The 20,991-nt window shown below is 52.7% G+C and overlaps 6 protein-coding genes across 6 annotated transcripts; 3 read left to right on the top strand and 3 right to left on the bottom strand.

The window, feature by feature from the left end:
• Positions 1-3,726: 3,726 nt before the first annotated feature.
• On the bottom strand, positions 3,727-4,166 carry hH4-1-0 (Histone H4; the record flags this gene model as incomplete). The annotated part of the gene is made up of 3 exons (XM_036634649.1): positions 3,727-3,890; positions 3,949-4,086; positions 4,157-4,166. The coding sequence occupies 3 exons, from the start codon at positions 4,164-4,166 to the stop codon at positions 3,727-3,729; spliced, it is 312 nt and encodes a 103-aa protein (XP_036499341.1).
• Positions 4,167-6,067: 1,901 nt separating this feature from the next.
• Positions 6,068-6,600, top strand: hh3 (histone H3; the record flags this gene model as incomplete). The annotated part of the gene is made up of 3 exons (XM_036634648.1): positions 6,068-6,086; positions 6,151-6,344; positions 6,403-6,600. The coding sequence occupies 3 exons, from the start codon at positions 6,068-6,070 to the stop codon at positions 6,598-6,600; spliced, it is 411 nt and encodes a 136-aa protein (XP_036499123.1).
• A 689-nt stretch (positions 6,601-7,289) lies between these two features.
• prp3 (U4/U5/U6 small nuclear ribonucleoprotein prp3) lies at positions 7,290-8,324 on the bottom strand (the record flags this gene model as incomplete). Its single annotated transcript, XM_036634647.1, has 1 exon — positions 7,290-8,324. The coding sequence occupies one exon, from the start codon at positions 8,322-8,324 to the stop codon at positions 7,290-7,292; it is 1,035 nt and encodes a 344-aa protein (XP_036499122.1).
• A 994-nt stretch (positions 8,325-9,318) lies between these two features.
• On the top strand, positions 9,319-14,489 carry rpa1 (DNA-directed RNA polymerase I subunit rpa1; the record flags this gene model as incomplete). Its single annotated transcript, XM_036634646.1, has 2 exons — positions 9,319-9,500; positions 9,563-14,489. The coding sequence occupies 2 exons, from the start codon at positions 9,319-9,321 to the stop codon at positions 14,487-14,489; spliced, it is 5,109 nt and encodes a 1,702-aa protein (XP_036499749.1).
• A 623-nt stretch (positions 14,490-15,112) lies between these two features.
• On the bottom strand, positions 15,113-17,185 carry aspC-0 (Aspartate aminotransferase; the record flags this gene model as incomplete). The annotated part of the gene is made up of 8 exons (XM_036634645.1): positions 15,113-15,134; positions 15,192-15,422; positions 15,482-15,561; positions 15,612-15,735; positions 15,792-15,804; positions 15,863-16,226; positions 16,281-16,756; positions 17,101-17,185. The coding sequence occupies 8 exons, from the start codon at positions 17,183-17,185 to the stop codon at positions 15,113-15,115; spliced, it is 1,395 nt and encodes a 464-aa protein (XP_036499748.1).
• A 1,838-nt stretch (positions 17,186-19,023) lies between these two features.
• Positions 19,024-20,174, top strand: CGCS363_v002795 (uncharacterized protein; the record flags this gene model as incomplete). Its single annotated transcript, XM_036634644.1, has 2 exons — positions 19,024-19,231; positions 19,297-20,174. The coding sequence occupies 2 exons, from the start codon at positions 19,024-19,026 to the stop codon at positions 20,172-20,174; spliced, it is 1,086 nt and encodes a 361-aa protein (XP_036499747.1).
• Positions 20,175-20,991: the final 817 nt, after the last annotated feature.

Genomic DNA, 20,991 nt, shown 5'->3' with positions numbered 1-20,991 from the left:
GCTCAGCCTTTAATGGAAAGTGTAGGTAGGCATCGGAATGACATCCCACAACCCGAATCCGACTGACCGATCTCGGTTAACAAGCCACACTCAGGAGCATCGGGAACCTTGCGGCTTGATTTTCCTCTCTTGGTCCATGGGTGCCACAGCCGGTTTGACAGACGCGCAGCGAAGGCCGCGCTTACAAATTAAGCTCAGCGAGCGACCCCAACATTTTGACATTCAAAGCTGCGGCATGCAGCATCGGTAGCTCCGGCACATCAGTCTACGTACGAAGCGCACCCCGAACCAGCTTGCCCGCCTATTCCGCATTCCGCGCTTGGATGGGGTTTCTGGTTTTCCATCCGACATGGTAGAGGCACGGATTCTTTCCGCTGAGTTGACAACCTTGGACCGAAATCCTACGTATCGCACACGTATTTTGGTTTATTACCCCGGCCCATCCGCTTTTGCCGGTCGGCAGCCCACCTCACCCGGGCGAAATGCAACTATCATGGATACTGCGTTTTCTAATCGTTCTGTTCTCACGGTGCGGATCGCTACACATGTGTGCGTGTGCATGATGGTACAAACTCATGGGCTTGACTCACCACGGGCGGCGCCGCGCACTCGCCTTACGTTGGGAGTGCACAGCGCCTGTCATCGGACTCGTCACCTTACGCGCTTCGTTGTCGAGAGGGAACAACCTGAGCGATAATTTTGAACACCTGCGTCGAAGAGGGCTGCAAGGCACGACTCAAGTCGGGTGGCAAAATCACACACACCCGGGAGCTTTGGGCTTTTCCAGAATGGTATTCTTCTTACACCATTACACATAGTGGACAATGGCATTCCCGCCCCGCTAGCTGACAGCACAAACAGCGATGGAGAAAAAAACGTCAGAATTTCCCGTCGATCCCTTGGCCCAAGTGGCCGGGGCCTGTTCCGTGGAGATCTAAAATTAGTGGGTTCCCGACTGGTGTGTTTGCATCGCAGCAGAGACAAACCTTACTCGACTGGCTCAAGCCCTACAAGATAAGGTACCGGTGTCGGCAGGTGTTGGTTAGTGTTGGCGGCGGCCTCGGTCTTCGCGTGTGGACTGTGGCTTGTCGGCGAGCCAGCTTTGGTGCAGGTATTCGTATCCGCTCCTAGAAGTCTCCAACAGGAATATGGGGGTGGCGCATGCATCCCCTTCAACAGTACCTTACCGGCCGGCGCCATCCGAAGTCAAGCCCTGCTGCTGCTGGAAGGCACAAGGCCAATGAATGTCTCAAGCCCTGGCCGTTGAGCTTTTGTCATCTGCCTCCAACCGCGCCCCTGCATTTGTGTGCTTTGATCCGTCCCTTCAAAATGCGAAAATTGATGCCTATTTCTGCTATAAACCCTGGTCCTTCCAATTGAACCCAATATGTGGCTTAGCCCTCGTCTCACTCGTCCCTGGATGTCTCTGTCCGAGCTTCAGCCGCACTTTGCCTTCCGCGAAAGTAGCATCATCAACCTTGCATGCCTGCCTTATTCAACTGTCTTCCTTCGCTAGCGATTTCCGAAGAGCCTAGTCGGGTGGCTCTACTTGTTCGTGCTGCTACGCTCCGCTGGCTGCTGTTCCGCGGCGGTGTGCGTTGATCGTCTTCACTCATGACGGGAAACCAACTGTCGCGAGGCCTCTCCTACCTTGGCTCGTAACGCGACCTTCCGTCCGAGGTCCCACGAGTATTCGTGGCTCAGCCATGCCCATCATGTATGTCTCTTCGTCAAAGTGCAACACGTCTTCCTGTAGCATATCCGTTCACCACAGTAGCTTGTGTGATCATGGTCTTTCGAGGTATCTGCACCGTCTTGATGCGGATTCGGACCTAATTTCTTGGAGATATGTTTTATTAGCGACTTGATGTTCCTACAACCCTCCAGAACTATCATACGCCTGAAATTATACTCCTAGGGAAACTATTGCCAATGTTCTGGACACATGATGCCCGAGACGCGGACATGCCAGGTCTGAAGTGCCACCGCTTCATGAATGTTGCGAGTCACGAGGGTCATCATGTCTTGGTGTGCGACCGTTAGCATAACTCGAGCGACCAGCGCCTTGATTCGAGCGGGTTTGAACCCAGTTGTGGTATGCTTGCCGCTTACTTCTTGGCCGTCTTGATGTAAACACGAAGGACCCGTTTGCGCCGGTATCCTGGTCAATGTAGCGATAGTGAATCCACTGCTTGCAGAAATATGGAATAAAACGCACTGAGTCGGCATGTTGGTAATAAGACCGACCAGCCTGGTTTGATACGCACGACGAAGTGCGGTAACTTTTAGCTTCTTGCCAACCCTGCGACGATGTCCTTGTGAGGTGTTCGTGTGAACCGTGATGCTGCCAGCAGTCTGTAAATAATTCGTACTGGCGGTCCCCTTGTCTATCCATATCCCATCTTTTCATTACCCGAACATCCTCAACACACTGGGCAGCTTTCCAATCGATGAAGTGCGCGCCGACTACATTTCACGTTGTTTGCTCGTCCGGCACTACTTCCCCTGGCCTTTCCATTCGGCTTGATGGCAAGGCGCGCTATAAATATTACACATAACCATGCCGTTGATGTTTGTGTCGTTGGCGCTGATGTCAGTGAATATAGTAATCATTCGATCCGTAGACGTAGGATTCCGAACGAGTCCACAATGGCCAAACCGCACAAATTGAATACTTTACTTGTGCGGGTATTACGCTTCGAAAGCACTCCTGGGGAAAGTCGAGCTGTGATGACTATCTCACGAGGAATCTCCGGGCTTTGCCTTTGTACAAGCGGTATGAGCGGTATGACGCTGGATGGTCAAGTTGCTATCATTATTGCCACGGTAAGTACATGACTCCTCTTTCCTGCCTTCGTGATCAGTCAGTCTTCGTATATCTCCATCATATGAGAGTGATAGACATTGTATTATTCACATCGCTGCAAATATATACTTCTCATGAGATCAAGCGGCAGCTGGATCCAAAAGGAGCTACATTCAACTCTAGACCAAGATAAACCATCAAAATTGGAAGACACGCCTATCGCGACTAGCCTCGTCGAGACCGACGCCAGGATAACTCCCTGAAGGAAAACGGCAATCACGTGGGCGAACATCTGCACCAAACGAGCATGTACTGAGACCCAGTCCTCACTCATCATTCTAAAAGCGAAGCCCGTTTATGTCCAGGAAATCTCTAGCCCACCAATTTCATTATGAACTCTGCTAACATGATAAGTCCCATAGCACAGGACTCGCGAAGATTTCCCTTTCACATAGGTTGACGCAGATTGAAAGAAAGCGTGTCATTTCGTAAGCTGTGGAGCAAACGCGTGATACCGTGGCATGGCCTGCCGAGGCAGTGGATACGGTAAAGGTAGGCTGCCAACACAGTTGGCAAGTTAAGGAAACAGAGAAGATCACGAGTAAATACTGCGATTAGAGTCCAAATCGTGCTGGGCATCATCTTAAGCACAGCATTACAGAACACAGGAGCAAAGAATCACAAAAATAACTAGAACGTGCCTCGGCGAGCGATCGATTATGTCTCAAGCCAATCAAGCCATCCATGTAGAACCCCGTTGTTTCCCGTATGGTACAGTAGAACACCCAAAACCAGCCAAACCCATAGTCATTCGTGACAAAACACGCCACTCCCAAAGTCCGTTTGTGCCACCGCGCCTCAAGGTGGATCGCGTCGTGGCCCCAGAAAGATTCGTAACCGACATGCAAGAACAAACACGCTTAACCACCGAAACCGTACAGGGTGCGGCCTTGGCGCTTCAGCGCGTAGACGACATCCAGAGAAGTGACAGTCTTGCGCTTGGCGTGCTCAGTGTAGGTGACGGCGTCACGAATAACACCCTCAAGGAAAGACTTGAGGACACCACGGGTCTCCTCATAGATCACTAGGGAGGACCGAGTTAGTATGAGCTGGTGATGCTTGACGAAGCAAGAGCAACTTACTGGCAGAGATACGCTTGACACCGCCACGACGAGCGAGACGACGGATAGCAGGCTTGGTGATACCCTGAATGTTGTCACGAAGAATCTTGCGGTGACGCTTAGCGCCGCCCTTTCCGAGGCCCTTGCCGCCCTTGCCGCCTAGTAGAGGAGTTAGCATGAGAGAACCCGGATATAGACTGCATCAATGACAGCACATGGATGTACTTACGTCCAGTCATTATGTGTAAAGTGGTTGGGGGTTTGTAAGTGTAATGTTGGTAGTGAGGCTCTGAGACAGATGTAATGGGAGGGATGCGAAAGTGGTTGCGTGAGATAACGTGGGGCTGAGTTGGGAAGCAACATGGTGAGTGACGCGAAGAGGGGGAACGGGATTTATATCAGCAGGTCGCGGGCTTGATGAGATTCGGGATCAGCCAAAAAAAAAAAGGGCCATGGTACGTACTCCGAGCAGTGCTCCCGATGCGGGCTGGACGCGAAAATTAAAAACAACAACTGCCTTTTTCTCCGTGCACAGACCAGTTGAGGCAGCAAGGGACAATTACTTAGCCAACCAGAAGCCATCCCTTACTCCATCCACATCGATCTGCTCTAGGTACCTAGGTAGTGTGCTAGTGAATGCGGCCGCCTCTCACAGCTAAACGAGTTCTGCACGCGTTCAACACGCGCGTAGGAATAGTGGACTATCAGGGTATTTCGGGGATAAATACACCTCTGGCGATGAGAGATATCGTACAGATGTCTCACATCTTCATTTCTATGCTGCATTATGCCAAAGTTGCGTTATTAGTACAGGGCTACAGTATTCAGATACCTATCCTATAGCAATGACTGCACGCGACAGCGGCGACTTGCACGTCTCCTGTGTCTTTGCGTTTGGACAGTGGGGACTCACTCCAAGGCCAACGCCAGATGCATGCAAATGGATTCGACGTCGAAGCGGAAGAGTATTATCGCCCCCGCCGCATGGGTGATGGATTTGGCACGAGCCTATAAGAAAACGAGTTAAAATTCCAAGCTCGTCTATGCCGCTGCACAGGCGCCATCGACTTTGCAGATGGGCAGACGCAGAAGTATGGGTCTGCTTCTGCCATCTGGCAGTTTAGACGAACTGTCGAAACCTCTTGTGAGTGCGACACAGTGCATGCGGTCTACTACGCGCCTCCCCAAGGTTTCCTTCGCGCGACGCGGCGGTTAGGTTGTGGAACTTCGGGGTAAGAGCCTTCAACCACGCACGCTTGGTTCCCTTCAAGCTCATCGCGCAGTGTTCTGCAGCAGATAGAATACCTAGTGATCTCTCTTCTTATTGTTTGTTCGGTGCGTTTCAGTGTTCGATGTTCGGCGGCCGCGGTACAAAGCGACCGGATGATTCAATGAACAAGCTATTATTCGCTTGACCCAAACGCGGTTACTTTCGATATGAAAGTGCACGTAATTTGCTTGCCATTAAAGTGGTGACCTCTGCGCTTGCAGCAAGAATGCCACGACTGACGTAGACGCGTGACAGTGGGCAGCAGGTATTAGATCGCGTCCTCCTGCTTCTACGTACTTGCTACCGCGTCAGACAAGGTGAGGCGTGATTGAAGCGCCATAGGGCCTGCTGCCGCATCCCGCATTTCCCACGGACAGAGTGACAGGGAAGTCGCAAGGTAGCGTTCGATGGGGAAAAGTGAGGATACTAACTCTGGGTAGAATGCCTGTGGACCGGTACGTATTACACCTACCTACCTTCCGGGTCTTGGGCCGTGGGAGTGGGACCTGGAAAGATGGGTGGCGTCGCAGATGCCAGATTTCCAGCCAATCAAAAATCAGCCATCCACACTTCGACAACAAAGCGTAGAATCCCGCCAGCTGCGCCTGCCTTTTTCCAAGTAATCGCACCTGCAAAAACGGGGTTTTTCGAACCGTCGCGCGCAGACGCACAGGCCACCTCCCGTCTGGCACACAATCACTCCCCTCCGCAGCCAGCCCAGTTTCCTACCTATTTATTTCCCTCTGCCCTCCACCCACTCCAACCTTTTCTCTCCTCATCCACTCACACCCACCGCCTTCAATCAATACACCAACCAACATCTCAACCACACCCAAACCATCAACTTCATCACCATAAACAACAGTCGCAATGGCCCGCACCAAGCAGAGTACGCACTTCCTTTCTGGCCCAACCTGCCAACCACTTGCACAGCGCTGACTCCTTCCTCACAGCCGCCCGTAAGTCCACCGGTGGCAAGGCTCCCCGCAAGCAGCTTGCTTCCAAGGCCGCCCGCAAGAGCGCCCCCTCCACCGGAGGTGTCAAGAAGCCTCACCGCTACAAGCCTGGTACCGTCGCTCTCCGTGAGATCCGTCGCTACCAGAAGTCCACCGAGCTTCTGATCCGCAAGCTCCCCTTCCAGCGTCTGGTAAGTCCCATGTGCTCGCTTCACACTCTATGAAGGTAACTAACCAACACCTTCCCAGGTTCGTGAGATTGCCCAGGACTTCAAGTCCGATCTCCGCTTCCAGTCTTCCGCCATCGGTGCCCTTCAGGAGTCCGTCGAGTCTTACCTCGTCTCTCTCTTTGAGGACACCAACCTCTGCGCCATTCACGCCAAGCGCGTCACCATCCAGTCCAAGGACATCCAGCTCGCCCGCCGCCTCCGCGGTGAGCGTAACTAAACATTGTCTTTCGATTTTCTCTTATGGGTGGTTCATGACTCGCGCTTTGGGAATGCTTGACGAAGGGACCGTCTTTGGTTTTTGGGGGTAATCTGGCGTTACGAATGCGTTTGATAACAACGCAAGGGTTGTACAATTAAACAGCAGCAAAGGATGGCTGCAAGGAATGCCAAACACTTCATGATCTATATCTTTTGTCCTGTCCTGTGCACAGTGTGATATGTTCGTTATGATGATGTTTCTGATTGCGGGCCAAAACTCGCCCCGCTACGCGTCGCGCATGGGATAAACAATGGGAGTGCCGCGATCGCTTCCCCAGTCGGTGGGGTCGCTGTCACGTCTTTACAGAGGGACCCGCACCTTACCGCACTACTGTGACTCATTTTCGTGTTCTTGCGTGTAGAGCATGATTATGTCCTCTTCGACTGAACGATACTGACCTACCTGATGCAGAGCCAGTGCCCGATCGTCAGCAAAGTTCTCTGCCGACGCGGATCCTTACCCGTCTGACGAGACTTGCAACTTGTCTGCACCCTGATAACGTAGCTTCACCAGGGGGTAACTGAAATGCGATAGTAACTCGTGTTCGTCCGATGAACATATTTCTGCCGCTACAACGTTGAGAAAGGCTTGGGCTAAGCCCTCGACTTGACTGCATTGAGACCTAATGCCCCTCTTCCGTTCTACTTCTACATGGTCCTCGCCAGGGCCCAAAAGTTGTCCATCTTCGATCTGGTTAAAATTTCTTTGGCCTCGGCATCAGATTCGCACACCTTACTTCCCCATTTGCGAAATGCCCGTGTCTTTTCTTCTCCTTCAAAGACAAGCTTGCATTCGTTTTGCGACATGTCTCTCAAGTCCCCATTCTCATTCTCCGGAAGTAACCAGTCTCGCGCCTGTTGCCGTGTGGCGCCCTGGCGCGATGGCGAGTTCTCTGTCCAGTCGATACGATGAAGCATCAGTTTCTTGTACTTTCCGATACTATGCTCCCCCCCCTCTACAATAACCAGATTCATCTTTGGGTGCATGATGCAGACGCCAGTGAGAGAGTGTTGCTCAGCGTTCTTCCCAATCTTGAATCTGTGCTGTCCATTCGCAAGGCTGTTGATCTTGAACACCAGAACGTGGATGCCTTTGGCAGCATCCTTCTCCTGGTTGGCGGCAAGCTTATCGTGTTTTTCCTCCTTGGTGAGCTTCCGTTCCTCATTGGCCTCTAGGTGCTTCTGTTGCCGTTCCGCAATCTGGCGATTAACTAGATTCTCAACCGCCGTAGGGTCCTTGACTGCCGAGTCTGCATAGACTCGCATCATGTTGCTCTTCTTAACCTTGGGCGGCGGTGCTGGCACAAGGCCAAGCCGGATCTTTGCTTGTTGCTCCTTCAGTTCGGCCATTCTCCCCTGCCTCCGTACTTTGGCTTTCTCCTTCGACGTAAGAAACATGGGTTTCGGTGCAGGTTTGTTTCGCTCTTGCGGTGGCTCTAATGCAACGGGATGCTGAATGTACTCGGTGACGATTGTGTCCTCCGATGTGATCTTGAGGTGAATCTCATCGTCGATGTTGTCATAATTACCGCCATCGACGAGCCCTTCATCAAACCATTCGATGTCCGGAGGTGCTTCAACCACAAGGTTCTTCTCCAGATCTAATTCCTCGTCGATGCCAGCCTTCCTGGTCTGCGCGGCGATCTTCTTCTTCAGTTCCTCCAGCGCAGCCTGTCGTCGCATCGCATTGCCCTGCTGGATGAATCTGCCCCTCGGATGGAAGTTAAGGGGGCGAGACTGTCGCTGCCGGCTTCCTGTGGGTGGACCCGCCTGTTGGTCGTTGAAGTAGGGGTTTGGTCTTGTATTGTCTTGACTACGCGCTGAAGGGATCGACGACCTAGCGCCAGCCAAAGACGATGAGCTGGAGTCAACCTGAGATCGATATGGAGGAGCTCTATCACTTCCACGGCCCGAAGACTGAACCTGCCCAAGACCTTGAAGGGCAGGATGCAGTCCAGCCTCAGGGACGCCTTTGGCTTTGCTGCCCCCAATCGCCGCTGCCACCCTTGCTTTCAACGCAGCCATTTTGTCGGCAGCGGTTTCGGGCTTGTGCACTCGAGAGTTTGGATCGTGACGAGGCCCTAGGCCGCTTGAGTCGGAACGTCGATCCATCGTAATTCGATGTGGCGGAGATATTTGTTGTTGCGCGTTGGGAACCTAGTCTAGAAGTGCGGGCTTCCCCTTCGAGAAGGCAACGGGGGTCGGCGAGCGAGTGGTACAGTCGTCGGCTGTGATTTCTGAATCGGCTGGACGGACGAAATCAAAGTAACGAGCGTGCTTTGATAGGCAAGGAGTAATGCATATGCATGTGATGCCTCGTGTATGGCGTCGCAGGCCTGCAGGCTGGTGTAAACAGTTCTTACATAAGGGTGATTGCCGAGGATTTCGTAGGCGTCTTCTCACTACCTTACCTTATTTCGATGTTGCCTCGACACCTCTCGACAGCTCCACTATTGGCGGGTCTTTTTTTCTGCCGCGAACCACCGCCAAAAAAAGTTCCCCTCTGCCTGCCTTCCGCCGACACTTGATCACCCACCGGTCTAGTTGATTTTGCGACCGAGCTGCCTGTACCAACCCGACCAACAAGACACTGAATGGAAAATTTGTTTCCCTCCGCCTCACCCTCTGTATAGACTCAGATCGGTGTCAGGCTAGTTCCTGAAGCCTCATTGGCAGCATGAATATCTCACAACCTATCTCGTCGTCCGTGGAGACGGTCGAGTTCACTTTTCTTACCGAGGAGGAAATCAGAGCCGTTTCCGTCAAACGTATTGAGAACGACAGCACTTTCGATAATCTTCTCAATCCTGTTCCCGGTGGTCTATACGACCCCGCGCTCGGCTCCTGGGGCGATGCTCTGTATGTTTGTCACTGCAATCGGCTCTCCTCGCTTCAATTGACTAACAAAAACCCTGCCAAAGTTGCGCGACCTGCAATCTCAACCAGTCTTCCTGTCCTGGCCACGCCGGCCATATCGAGCTCCCTGTTCCTGTATACCATCCGATCTTCCTCGATCAAGTCCTTCGGCTCTTGAGGTCGCAATGCGCTTATTGCAAAGGTTTTCGCATGCGCCACCGCGAAATCAACCGCTTCTCGTGCAAACTTCGACTTCTCCAACATGGCTTGCTGCATGAGGCTCATCTTGTTGATGCCATTGGTGAGGAGCTCAAGGGCCTTGCGATGCCCGGCGTCCCCACCGATTACGACAGTGAGGCCGAGGAAGAAGGCACTTCTACTGTCGACAACGTCATTGGCGCACGCGAGGCCTTCGTTCGCCAAAGTTTGAAGGCTCACAAGCTAAGCCTGGGAGAGGCGAGGAAGGGCAAGCACGAAGGGTCTATTGAAATGCGAAGGGAGCTCATCAAGGAGTTTATGGTGCAAATAACCAAGCCCAGAAAGTGCGACAACTGCGGTGGCATTTCCCCGGCCTATCGAAAGGACCGTTTCGTCAAAATCTTTGAAAAGGCCCTCAGCGAGAGAGACCTTGCACACATGGCTCAAAGGAACCTGCACATGAAGGACTCGATGGCAACTGCTGCCATGACATCGAAGCCTAAGACGACGCGAGGCTCTGATCACGCCGACGAAGGCGTTGCTGATGTTGACCAGGCCTCGGAGAACGACGTTGAGATGCGCGATGCCAGCAGCAGTGACGAGCATCCACCTATGGACAAAGGAGAGGAAGACGCCAACAATGTCTCCCCGGGACAGCAGCGATACATCAGCGCCATGGAAGTTCGTGCTCGTCTGCGAGAGCTATTCGAAAAAGAGCAGGAAATTATGTCTCTGATCTACAACTCAAAGCCAGTGACGAAGAAGGCCGCTAAGATCACGGCTGATATGTTCTTTCTCCGCACAATCCTTGTTCCCCCAAACAAGTTCCGACCTGAAGCTCGTACCGGCGACTCGATCTCTGAGGCTCAGCAAAACTCTCTGTACAAGAACATTCTGCGGAACTGTGTCAGTATTGCTAGAATACACCAGAACGTCGGAGGTACGGATCAGTATGGAAGAGCGAGAGACATCAGCGACCTGCACCAGATATGGACAGAATTACAAGAGTCTGTCAATTCCCTAATCGACAAGAGCAAAAACCCTGTGCAGGGCGCAGCGGCCAAGAGAAATGAAGACGGGATCAAACAAAAGCTGGAGAAGAAGGAAGGTCTGTTCAGAAAGAACATGATGGGAAAGCGAGTCAACTTCGCTGCGCGAAGTGTTATCTCTCCGGATCCGAACATCGAAACAAACGAAATCGGCGTGCCTCCTGTTTTTGCACGGAAGCTGACTTACCCCGAGCCAGTCACAAGCCACAATTTCAGAGATATGCAGCAAGCAGTCATCAATGGTGTCGATAAGTGGCCAGGCGCTGCGGCAATCGAGTACGAGAATGGCCAGATTGTCAACTTGCGGTCCAAGTCGACTGATGACCGTGTATCGCTCGCCAACCAGCTTCTCGCCCCTACCAACAACCAGATGAGTGGCGTGAAAAGCAAGAAGGTTTATCGCCACTTGACAAACGGTGATGTGGTCTTGATGAACCGCCAACCAACCCTGCATAAGCCCTCCATCATGGGCCACAGGGTGCGGGTGCTGCCTGGTGAGAAGACAATTCGAATGCATTACGCCAACTGCAATACGTACAACGCCGACTTCGACGGAGATGAAATGAATATGCACTTTCCCCAGAATGAGGTGGCTAGAGCCGAGGCTCTTCAGATCGCCGACACGGACCATCAGTATCTCTCTGGAACTGCAGGCAAGCCCCTTCGCGGATTAATTCAGGACCATCTTTCGGTATCCGTGGCGCTCTGCAACAAGGATACTTTCTTTGATCGCGACTCGTATCAACAGCTTATTTACTCAGCGTTGCGCCCGGAGAGTGGCCACATTCTCGGTGAGAGGATTGAGCTTATCCCACCCGCCATCATCAAGCCGATTCCCAGGTGGACTGGCAAGCAGGTTGTAACCACCATCCTGAAGAACATTAAGCCGCCAAATGGCGAGGGACTGTGGATGACCGGCAAAAGCCAGGTTAAGGGCGAGCAGTGGGGTAAAGGCTCGGAGGAGGGTACTGTACTTTTCCAGGATGGTCAGTTCCTTTCCGGCATCCTCGACAAGGCCCAGCTCGGTCCCAGTTCAGGCGGCCTGATTCATGCTATTCATGAAATCTACGGTCCTGCGGTTGCCGGCAAGTTGCTGAGTGGCATTGGCCGACTTCTTACGAGATACCTGAACATGCGGGCATTTACTTGCGGTATGGATGATCTGAGGCTCACACCTCAAGGCGAGGTATCTCGAAAAGAAACTCTCAAGGCTGCTAAGGGTATCGGTCTTGAGGTTGCGGCCAGGTACGTGTCTCTGGAGGACAATAAGCCCGGCAGCGATGACCCAGAACTTCTCACTCGCCTAGAAGAGGTTATGCGCGACGACAGCAAGCAGGAAGGTCTCGATATGCTCATGAACCAGAGCTCTGCAAAGGTTTCTAGCATGGTGACAGCTGCTTGTCTGCCGGTCGGTTTGGTCAAGCAATTCCCGAAGAACCAGATGCAGTCTATGACAACATCTGGCGCCAAGGGTGGCCAAGTCAATGCTAACCTCATTTCGTGCAATTTGGGACAACAAGTCCTTGAGGGTCGAAGAGTTCCTCTCATGGTCAGTGGAAAGTCTTTGCCTTGCTTCCGGCCGTTCGAGACAGATGTTCGCGCTGGTGGCTACATTGTCCAGCGTTTCTTGACGGGTATCCGGCCGCAAGAGTATTACTTCCATCACATGGCAGGCCGTGAAGGCCTTATCGACACCGCTGTTAAGACATCTCGTTCTGGTTACCTGCAGAGGTGTATCATCAAGGGCATGGAAGGACTGACGGTTTCGTACGACTCTACTGTTCGCGACGCCGACGGCACATTGGTGCAATTTTTGTATGGCGAAGACGGGCTGGATCCTACCAAGCAGAAGTATCTCACCGACTTTGGCTTCGTTCTCCGCAACATCGGTTCCGAAACGGCTCAGTTGAATTTCGGAAGCGAGTTCAAGGACAGGTTTGCCGGCAACAAGGACGACGTTTTGAAACACATGAAGAGCGCCATCAAGCACGCCAAGGTCGACATCGCCGCCAAAGACCCAATCATTTCTCTCGTCAACCCGGCCAGGGTGGCTTTCGCCACGTCTGAGAAGTTCTACGAGAAGATGTCCAAGTATATCAAGAACAATGAGGATGGCCTGATCCGCGACAAGTCTAAGGATGTCTCTGGTCTTATCAACGCTCCTGCCGTGAACAGAAAGTCAGCTGAGCTCGTACTCGCCGCTAAATACATGCGTTCACTCGTCGAGGCTGGAGAAGGTGTCGGTATCGTAGCTGGCCAGAGTGTCGGTGAGCCTTCTACACAGATGACGCTGAACACATTCCATTTGGCCGGTCATTCAGCGAAGAACGTCACGCTTGGTATTCCCCGTCTTCGCGAGATTCTCATGACTGCGAGTCGGTCTATCTCCACGCCGTCGATGACTCTCCTTCTTCACGAGGAGCTCTCCGCAACTGAGGGAGAAATCTTTGCAAAGTCCATCAGTGTGTTGCCTCTGGCCGATGTGCTTGACACCGCAAGCGTCAATGAACGCATTGGAAAGGGGCAAAATAGTGCGCTGGCTAAACTTTACGATGTCCGACTGAACTTTTTCCCCTCGGAGGAATACACCAAGACCTACGCGATCGATGCCTCTGATGTCATGGATACCGTGGAAAAGAGGTTCTTGGATCATCTTTTGAAGATAATGACCAAGGAGATCAAGAAACGGCGAAGTGAGTCCAGCTCAGCCACGCCTGATATCGGTGCCAAGGCCGGCGTTGTCGAGATGGCGACAGGCAACGGAGAGACAAGAGGTGGCGGGGACGACAACGACGATGACGACGATGACGGTGATGGCGATGCGACAAACGCTAAGAACAAGGCAAATCGAGAAGAAGCCGTATCCTACGGACCCAATGATGACGAAGATGACGCCATACAGCGACAGATGGAGCGCGAGGAGTCAGTGGAAGAAGACGAAGGCTTTGGCGGCAGCCCAGTCCCCGAGACTCGGCAGGAGGCTTCAGACGAGGAGGAGGAGGAGGCAGGAGACGATGAGTCGGAAAGCGAGGGCGCCTGGAGAGCTGAGCGTGTGAAAGAACGGTACCTTCGTGTTACGCGTTTCAGCAGCGACGAGGCCGGAGAATGGTGCGAGTTCACGCTCGAATTTGAGGCAGATACCCCCAAGGTGTTGATGCTCAATATCGTGCAAGCGGCAGTCAAGAAGTCAGTTGTCCAGCAAATACCTGGTGTCGGCTCGTGTACCTTCACTGCGGACCACAAGACGACGGACCCCATCACAGGCAAGGATATTTCAGTGCCAGCCATTTACACCTCTGGGGCCAACCTCAGGGCGATGCACAAGTACGGCGACTTCATCAACCCGAACAAGATCGCAACGAACGATATTGCTGCCGTCCTGGACGTGTATGGTGTCGAGGCGTGCCGGACCAATATTGTCTCGGAACTGGCCGGCGTTTTCGGAGGTCACGGAATTAGCGTCGACAACCGCCATTTGAACCTCATTGCCGACTATATGACCCGCAACGGTGACTTCACACCCTTCAACCGCAACGGCCTGCGCGGCAACATTAGCCCATTCACCAAAATGAGTTTCGAAACAACTCTTTCATTCCTGAAGGATGCTGTGCTCGACGGTGATTGGGATGACCTCAGGACGCCAAGCAGTCGCATCGTGATGGGCCGTTTGGGCAGGATTGGAACGGGTGCATTCGATGTCCTTACTGCTCTGCCGACGCATCACATGTCGTCTCATGCGGAGTAGTCGACATGCGAAGGTGTTTGGTCTATGTTGTTTCGCGTTCTTCTGGGTTTGCTTACAAAAGCCTTCGGCTGATAATTGTATTTTTTCATCTGGAATCGATAGAGAGGCAACGTGGCTGCAAAAGTAATCAAAATGGAATTTTCGGAGGCTTTGACGGATTGAAGTAGGTAAGCGCCTGCGGTCCAATTCTGTTGGTGACTTGCAGCTTGAAAAACAACATCTTCGAATCGCACGTGGTGCAACTATCTATCCTCCGGTTGTTTGCGCCAACGGCCTGGGCTGGGCAGATGCTTAGGGCGGGGACGGACTATAATCTCGGCTGTGCATTGCTCATGGGGGAGATAATTCGTGTTCACAGTGCATGCGCAGCCTAGGACAGCAGACAGCACGATGACTTTGTGGAGATAAGTTGGGAGGAAATAGGAAGATGACAGAGGGTTCCGAAGTTGACAAGCATCAGGGAGCAGACAAGTCGGTGGTCAATGATTTATGAATCTATCGCCAAGTAGCCCTAAGTGCGCGCATGCTTCTGCCGTTCCCTCTTGCAACTCCCAAGCAGAGTCGCGGCGTGATCGTCGCGTCGTGTTATCCATACGAACCATTCTTCCATAGCACCTTCCAGTCTAGCCGCTAGACTTCTTGAACCTGAATGAACGTTAGTTAATTGAATTTGGGTCGCCGACCGGCATTATCAATACTTACTTGTTAACCACGCGCTCGATGCCGTCGAGACCGTTCTTGAGGGTCTCCATCTTCGGGCCATACGAGAAACGGACAAAATGGTGGCAGGGGCTGTCAAAAAGGTCACGGCGTCTGGAAGGGTTCAGGTCAAAGAAGATGCCAGGGACGACGATGACCTTCTCCTCCAAGCAAGCCTGGAAAAAGTTGAGGCCGTCCGAGATGGCGTCAGGGAGGCCCTCCAAATTTAGCCAACTAGGCATGTCAGTTCCCAGCTTGCTCTGTCTTTGGTGGTAGGAGGAGCGTGGACTTACAGATAGAAAGTGGAATCGGGCACATATTTGATGACGAACCCCATCTCGCGCAGTCTGCGAACAACGTAGTCACGCTTGTCCTGCTCATTCCATCAGTACATGTTTGGTACAGTCAGATCACCATACATACGCGGAAATGCTTCTGAAGGAAGACCATTTCCTCCTTCACGAGCGTCGGGTCAAGCATGGGAATGGCAGCCTCTTGGAAAGGGTGGTTCGCGCCACCATCAAGGTAACTCCCACAGGACCCGATACTAGAGGCATATGTAAGTAAGCATGTCCTGTTGGATCTAGGAACTTTTGGTCTTACGCTTTGATATACTCTGTGGGGTAACTTCCGTTAGCATGTGTCGTTTCAATCGTTTAATTGTGATGGCATACCCTTGGGACCAAGAATCCAAGCAATACGCCAGCCTGGAAGTCTGAAGCGCTTGGTCAAACCATCAATAATAAGGACATCATCCTCATCGACGTCCTCTACGTTCTCCGCCGCGGAGATCGTGCTGCCGTCGCAGTTGCTAGTATAGTTGTACCCGGAATAGAATTCATCACTGATGAAGGTGGCACGACCACGGCAGATATCTTGGATCTCAGCCAGCTCGGGGTTCGCAACGACGCGACCAGTGGGGTTGCGGGGATTCGAGGTCAGAATGACGGAGGAGCCGCGGGAAATCTCTTCAGAGATACGATCAGGATGGATGTGATAGCCGTCCTCCTCCGCAAGAGGAACAGGAATGGCAGAGAACTAGGAGAACCGTTAGATCATACGATTGTTATCCGTGTAGAGCGGGGGACGCACGTTCTTGAATAGGGAGAGCATCTCGTTGTACGCCGTGTAGTCAGGCAAGAAAAAAGACAAGTAGGAGTTTCCGAGAATGGCGGCAATGCGGATCAGGCCGGCACGGCCTCCAGGGACGATGGCGACGTTCTCCCAGGTGTACTGGCTCTGCTTGCCCTGGCGATGCATGACGTTGTACAGGTTGGCGACAGCCTCGCGAAGAGGCTTGATGCCGGCTGTGGGACCATACTCACGACCGGCCATGGAGATGTCGATAGTTGTAGGACGAGGAAAGCAGCCGGCGATATCGTCCTCGACTTCGGGAGCGCCCTGGCCCAGATTGGCCCATGAGTCGGGGTCCTCGAGGAAACCGTACTCGGCAGCGCGCTCAGTACACCAGACAACACCGGTAGAGGAGCGGGAGGCGTCGAGACCAGCGTGGGCTTGGTGGCCTTCGTGAGCATTGCGAAATTGTCTATGAGTCTTGGATTGAACCTCTGAGAGGTCGCTGAAATTAGCTTGAGATCAGAATACAAAAGGTTCCTCCTGTAACCGCCGCCCCTTGAGATGCTACAAATGTCACTGAGCTCGAGTTGGAGCAATGTGGGGAACGAGGGGCAGCTTTGCTGGGGACAAGAATTTGGAGCTGAGGGCACCAGTTCAGCTCGTACCCCGCACCAGCACCAGAGCTGGAGGACAAGCTTTTCCCCTACTGTCTTCCTCTTGCTGGCAGCTTGATCTCGTTCCGATAAGTGCGGCAGCATCAAAAGGCGAAGAACACGCAGCTCTAGCCGCGATCCGGGAATCCGGGAGGGAGACGGATCAATGAAAGCTTGCTTACCATTGGCGCTACTCTCGCCGACACTGAAGCGCCTGGGCTTAGGCACACCGGTGTGCCGATTGATGGAGAATTTGCGGTTGAACATGATGGCGGTAGACAACGCAGTTTGTCGTTATTTTGGTTGTTGACGTCGAGAGGGTGAGGTTGTGGGCAATTTGCTGCTTGAAGGAGGGGGAAAAGGCAAGTGCCTAGCTGGGACTCCAGTCAGGTTGCAGTTGGTTGCCGCCCCGTCTGTTTTCCCGGGGAAATCGACGTTGTGCGATTCGCAGGCCTGGTAGGTCGGGCAGAAGGGGACGGGAGAAAAAAGAGCAAGATCCGGATAGAAGGTCAGCTGCCCACCATGGTCAAGGTGAAGCAGCGAGGGGCACACAAACAATCTTATACGGGCAAGCTACGAACGGCTTAGGTTCTTCTCTTCACCGGCACTTGGGCCTTGAAGTTGGCTGAGGGATCCCTGTAGGTCAGGAATGCAGCTTTCATGCAGGCTCTTCCAATTGTGGATTTCGTTGGGCGTGGAGGGAAGATGATAGGCTAATTGCTGGCGTTGCCAGTGTTTCCCACGCTGAAGATGGCAGCGGGACTGTCACTTGACGAAGTTGCAATAAGGGCCAGATGTTCTTCGAGCAGAGATCAGAAAGGGGGTTTTAAACAAGCCTGAGCAATCGAAGAAGGCTGGAGACCAGGAGAGCATAGTCCCCGCGCCGATCCTGCTGTCTCGATAGCCAACAAGTTGCGTTCCGAACGTTGGTCGAGGCTGGGCAAAGCTGGAGCAGAACGGAACAGCACTGAAGCTTTCTTTTCAGTATTTTCATTCGGCCTTTGATTCAACTGATTGCACGAAGGGAAATAGCGGTGTCCACTATCCATGGTCAGAAGCGGATCTCTGCATCGCCAATCTGTACGTCCAGTCATTACCTATCCGTGCTGCCGTGCCCAACCGGACCGGGAAAAGTTGGCATTCCTGTACTACGCTGAGATAGAGTGCGACAGACCTAAAGAAGTTGCACAGCTTTTTACTTCTTGTTGATGACAGTGTGTGGATCCAAACGCCCTTGAGAGTTCTGCTGCGCAATAACACCATGAGAGGGATTCAGGACATCTGCCGTCGTCTTCGGCCAGGTGCAGCACCGCAAAAGGTCCAAAACCCTACCGACCGCGCCCTGGTCTTTTAGGGCGCTTCGATTTTCGTCGTGGGTCAGGGGATTTGGTTATTGAGTCAGCCCTTTCCCTCTTACCGCGTTTCGGAGGCACTGGCCCCCCAGAAAAGGTTCCGGTCACGTGGTGCCATCGGTGCTATCGGCATGAACGATAGGAACGAAGCCACAAGGCGCGACAGGCGGATTGAGCAAAATCTACTACATCTGAGGCGCGGGCGCTCAGCCTGGGGCGCAGCCACTGAATGCATCCACCAATAGGATCGCACGAACGCAGCCGCCTCCCAGATGACCACAGCACCGCCACCATGATCGGACACTAGGTAGGTACCTTGGGTACATTTTGAATGACTGAACCACAACCATATTCAGCATAGGTCCCTCTTGGAGGAACAACCAACGCATTGACAAATATTTCAACTTCTTAAACTCAGCGCCATCAAGGCATACTGGCTGGGCTTTCAAGTTGAAAGACGGTGGTATAAGATGAATGATTGAGTTCAGCATTAACACAGAACATTGTCTGTCATCTCAAACGCCAACCCCATAAGGAACCAACTAAGAGTCGAAGCAGTCTGAGCCATACTAGTAGTAATCTTCTTTTACAACCTTGAGTGACGAGCAAGGAGACCTGAAAAGCAAAACTCGAACTCTGTTTTTGCTTTGTGAGTTCCTTGAGGACCCTACCTTTCGAGACCGACGACACCGACCAACGGCCCCACCTACCTTCTTATATCAATCCAACGGCCAGACCTCCAGCACCTTCACAATGCCTCACTTCACTGCAGACCTCTACTCCCCTACGTCGATTTCTTGCGACGAGCGCCAAAGCAAAATGCGCAAATCCATCTTTGGTTGTGTGAAGGATAAACTCACCCGCAATTCGTCGTCCTCTTCGCCAAAGACCAAATCCTCCGCACCTCCCATAACCATGCCGAAGAGTCATAACCCCTTTACCCAGGCTCAACCGGGAAATGGTAAGTCATGATCCTCGCTCACAAAACGCCTGAGATTTCTCAAGCACCCGTTGACCAATGAACAGGCGCATCTGTCGATCAGCCGCCCCCTGCCTATTCGGTTTCTGCTCCGGCTCTACCAGCCACCAGCTTCCTGGGGCCCAACGACGGTCCGGTTAGAAGCCCCTCGCCTGCCCCCTCCAATGCTGGCTCCATCAGCTCTGTCTCTGGCATGAGTGTTTCGACCCCCGAAGACCCCTATGCCTTCCTGTCCTCCTTCGATACCATCTTCGTTGTTGACGATTCCGGCTCTATGTCTGGCCGATCTTGGCCCGAGGTTCAGGGTGTTCTCCGCGCCGTCACCCCCGTCTGCACCGCTCACGATGCTGATGGCATTGACCTCTACTTCCTAAACCACAAGACGACTGCCAGTGGTAGTGCCAGGGAAGGCAAAGCCGCTGGTGGATACTACGGTATCAAGCGTGCCGACACGGTCGAGGGCATCTTCACATCAGTCCGTCCTCGTGGCGCTACCCCTACCGGCCAGCGTCTTCACAGCATTCTCAAGCCATATCTGCAACTGTTGGACTCCAAGAAGCACGACGTTGAGAGCGTGAAGCCTATCAACATCATCGTCATCACTGATGGCGCTCCCTCCGACGATGTCGAGTCTACTATCATCACTGCCGCCAAAAAGCTCGACAAACTTGATGCCCCTCTTCACCAGATCGGCATACAGTTCTTCCAAGTTGGCAACGAGCCCGGCGCCCGGGAGGCCTTGCGCGAGCTTGATGACGACCTTGTTGACAGAGTTGACGGCGATCTTCGCGACATGGTCGACACTGTCACTTGGGAGAATGGTACCAGGGGTGTTCTGACGGCAGACAGCATCCTGAAGGTGGTTTTAGGTGCGGTAGTGAGACGACTTGATCGTCGGAGGACTAGTGGAGAGGTCCATCGCTGAGACAGATAAGGTTGTTTGTTCTTCTCTTTTCTGTTGCCTCTTTTTAGCACCCTTGGCATCAACGGCGTTAGGTACGGTGGATAGAAGAAAGAGTCCGTTTTGTTATAGACAGGACGGTACAAACCAATTGATACCCAAACAGGAGGTCCTCTCTGTTTGATATTTAGAAATAGAAGTCAGTCATACCCACGTACCTCATGTCGCGTTCGGTCATGTGAACCAGCCATCATCAATATGCGCCTGCAAGAATCAGAAAACCAGAATTAAATGAAAAAAGGAAGTTTAATTTTCTTCAAAAAGACAAGGAAATAAATAAGGAAAAGTCGCAGGCCTGGAGAACCTTGACCAGCAATATGCGTGCCGAGGGAGGAGGGGGAGAATACATGTACATGATGTTCAAAAGACTAGAAACTGACACGATAAGCATGGGGCATGGAAACTGCCAGAAGTGAGTGACCCGACCCACTTCAAAGACGCCTTACCTTTGTTCGACGAACGACAGACATACTTACCCTCGCAGCAGTCGTTCACCACAACTACACAGGACATTCGGTTTCTCAAGGCCTGACTTGTCCACGCTCAACTCCTTCAAAATCTGACAGCCAAACGCCCGGATGAGACCGTTTCACAGAATCATTCCCCGTGGGTACGCGCCACTGAGAAACCAGACACGCCCAGCCTCCAGACCATCACCCGCCCTGATCACTGTCTACGCCGCCACCACCACTAGACCTATTAGAAAAATGATCACATCATCGATATCTCAGTCCAAGTTGAAACCAGCCTCGCAAGAAGCCGACCGCGTGGAGGCGGAGGT

Source organism: Colletotrichum siamense, assembly GCF_013390195.1.
Source record: "Colletotrichum siamense strain Cg363 chromosome Unknown KSG_Cg363_contig02, whole genome shotgun sequence".
Taxonomy (NCBI): domain Eukaryota; kingdom Fungi; phylum Ascomycota; class Sordariomycetes; order Glomerellales; family Glomerellaceae; genus Colletotrichum; species Colletotrichum siamense.
The sequence above is the reverse complement of the archived record's forward strand: the minus strand, read 5'-3'. Positions and strand labels throughout refer to the sequence as shown.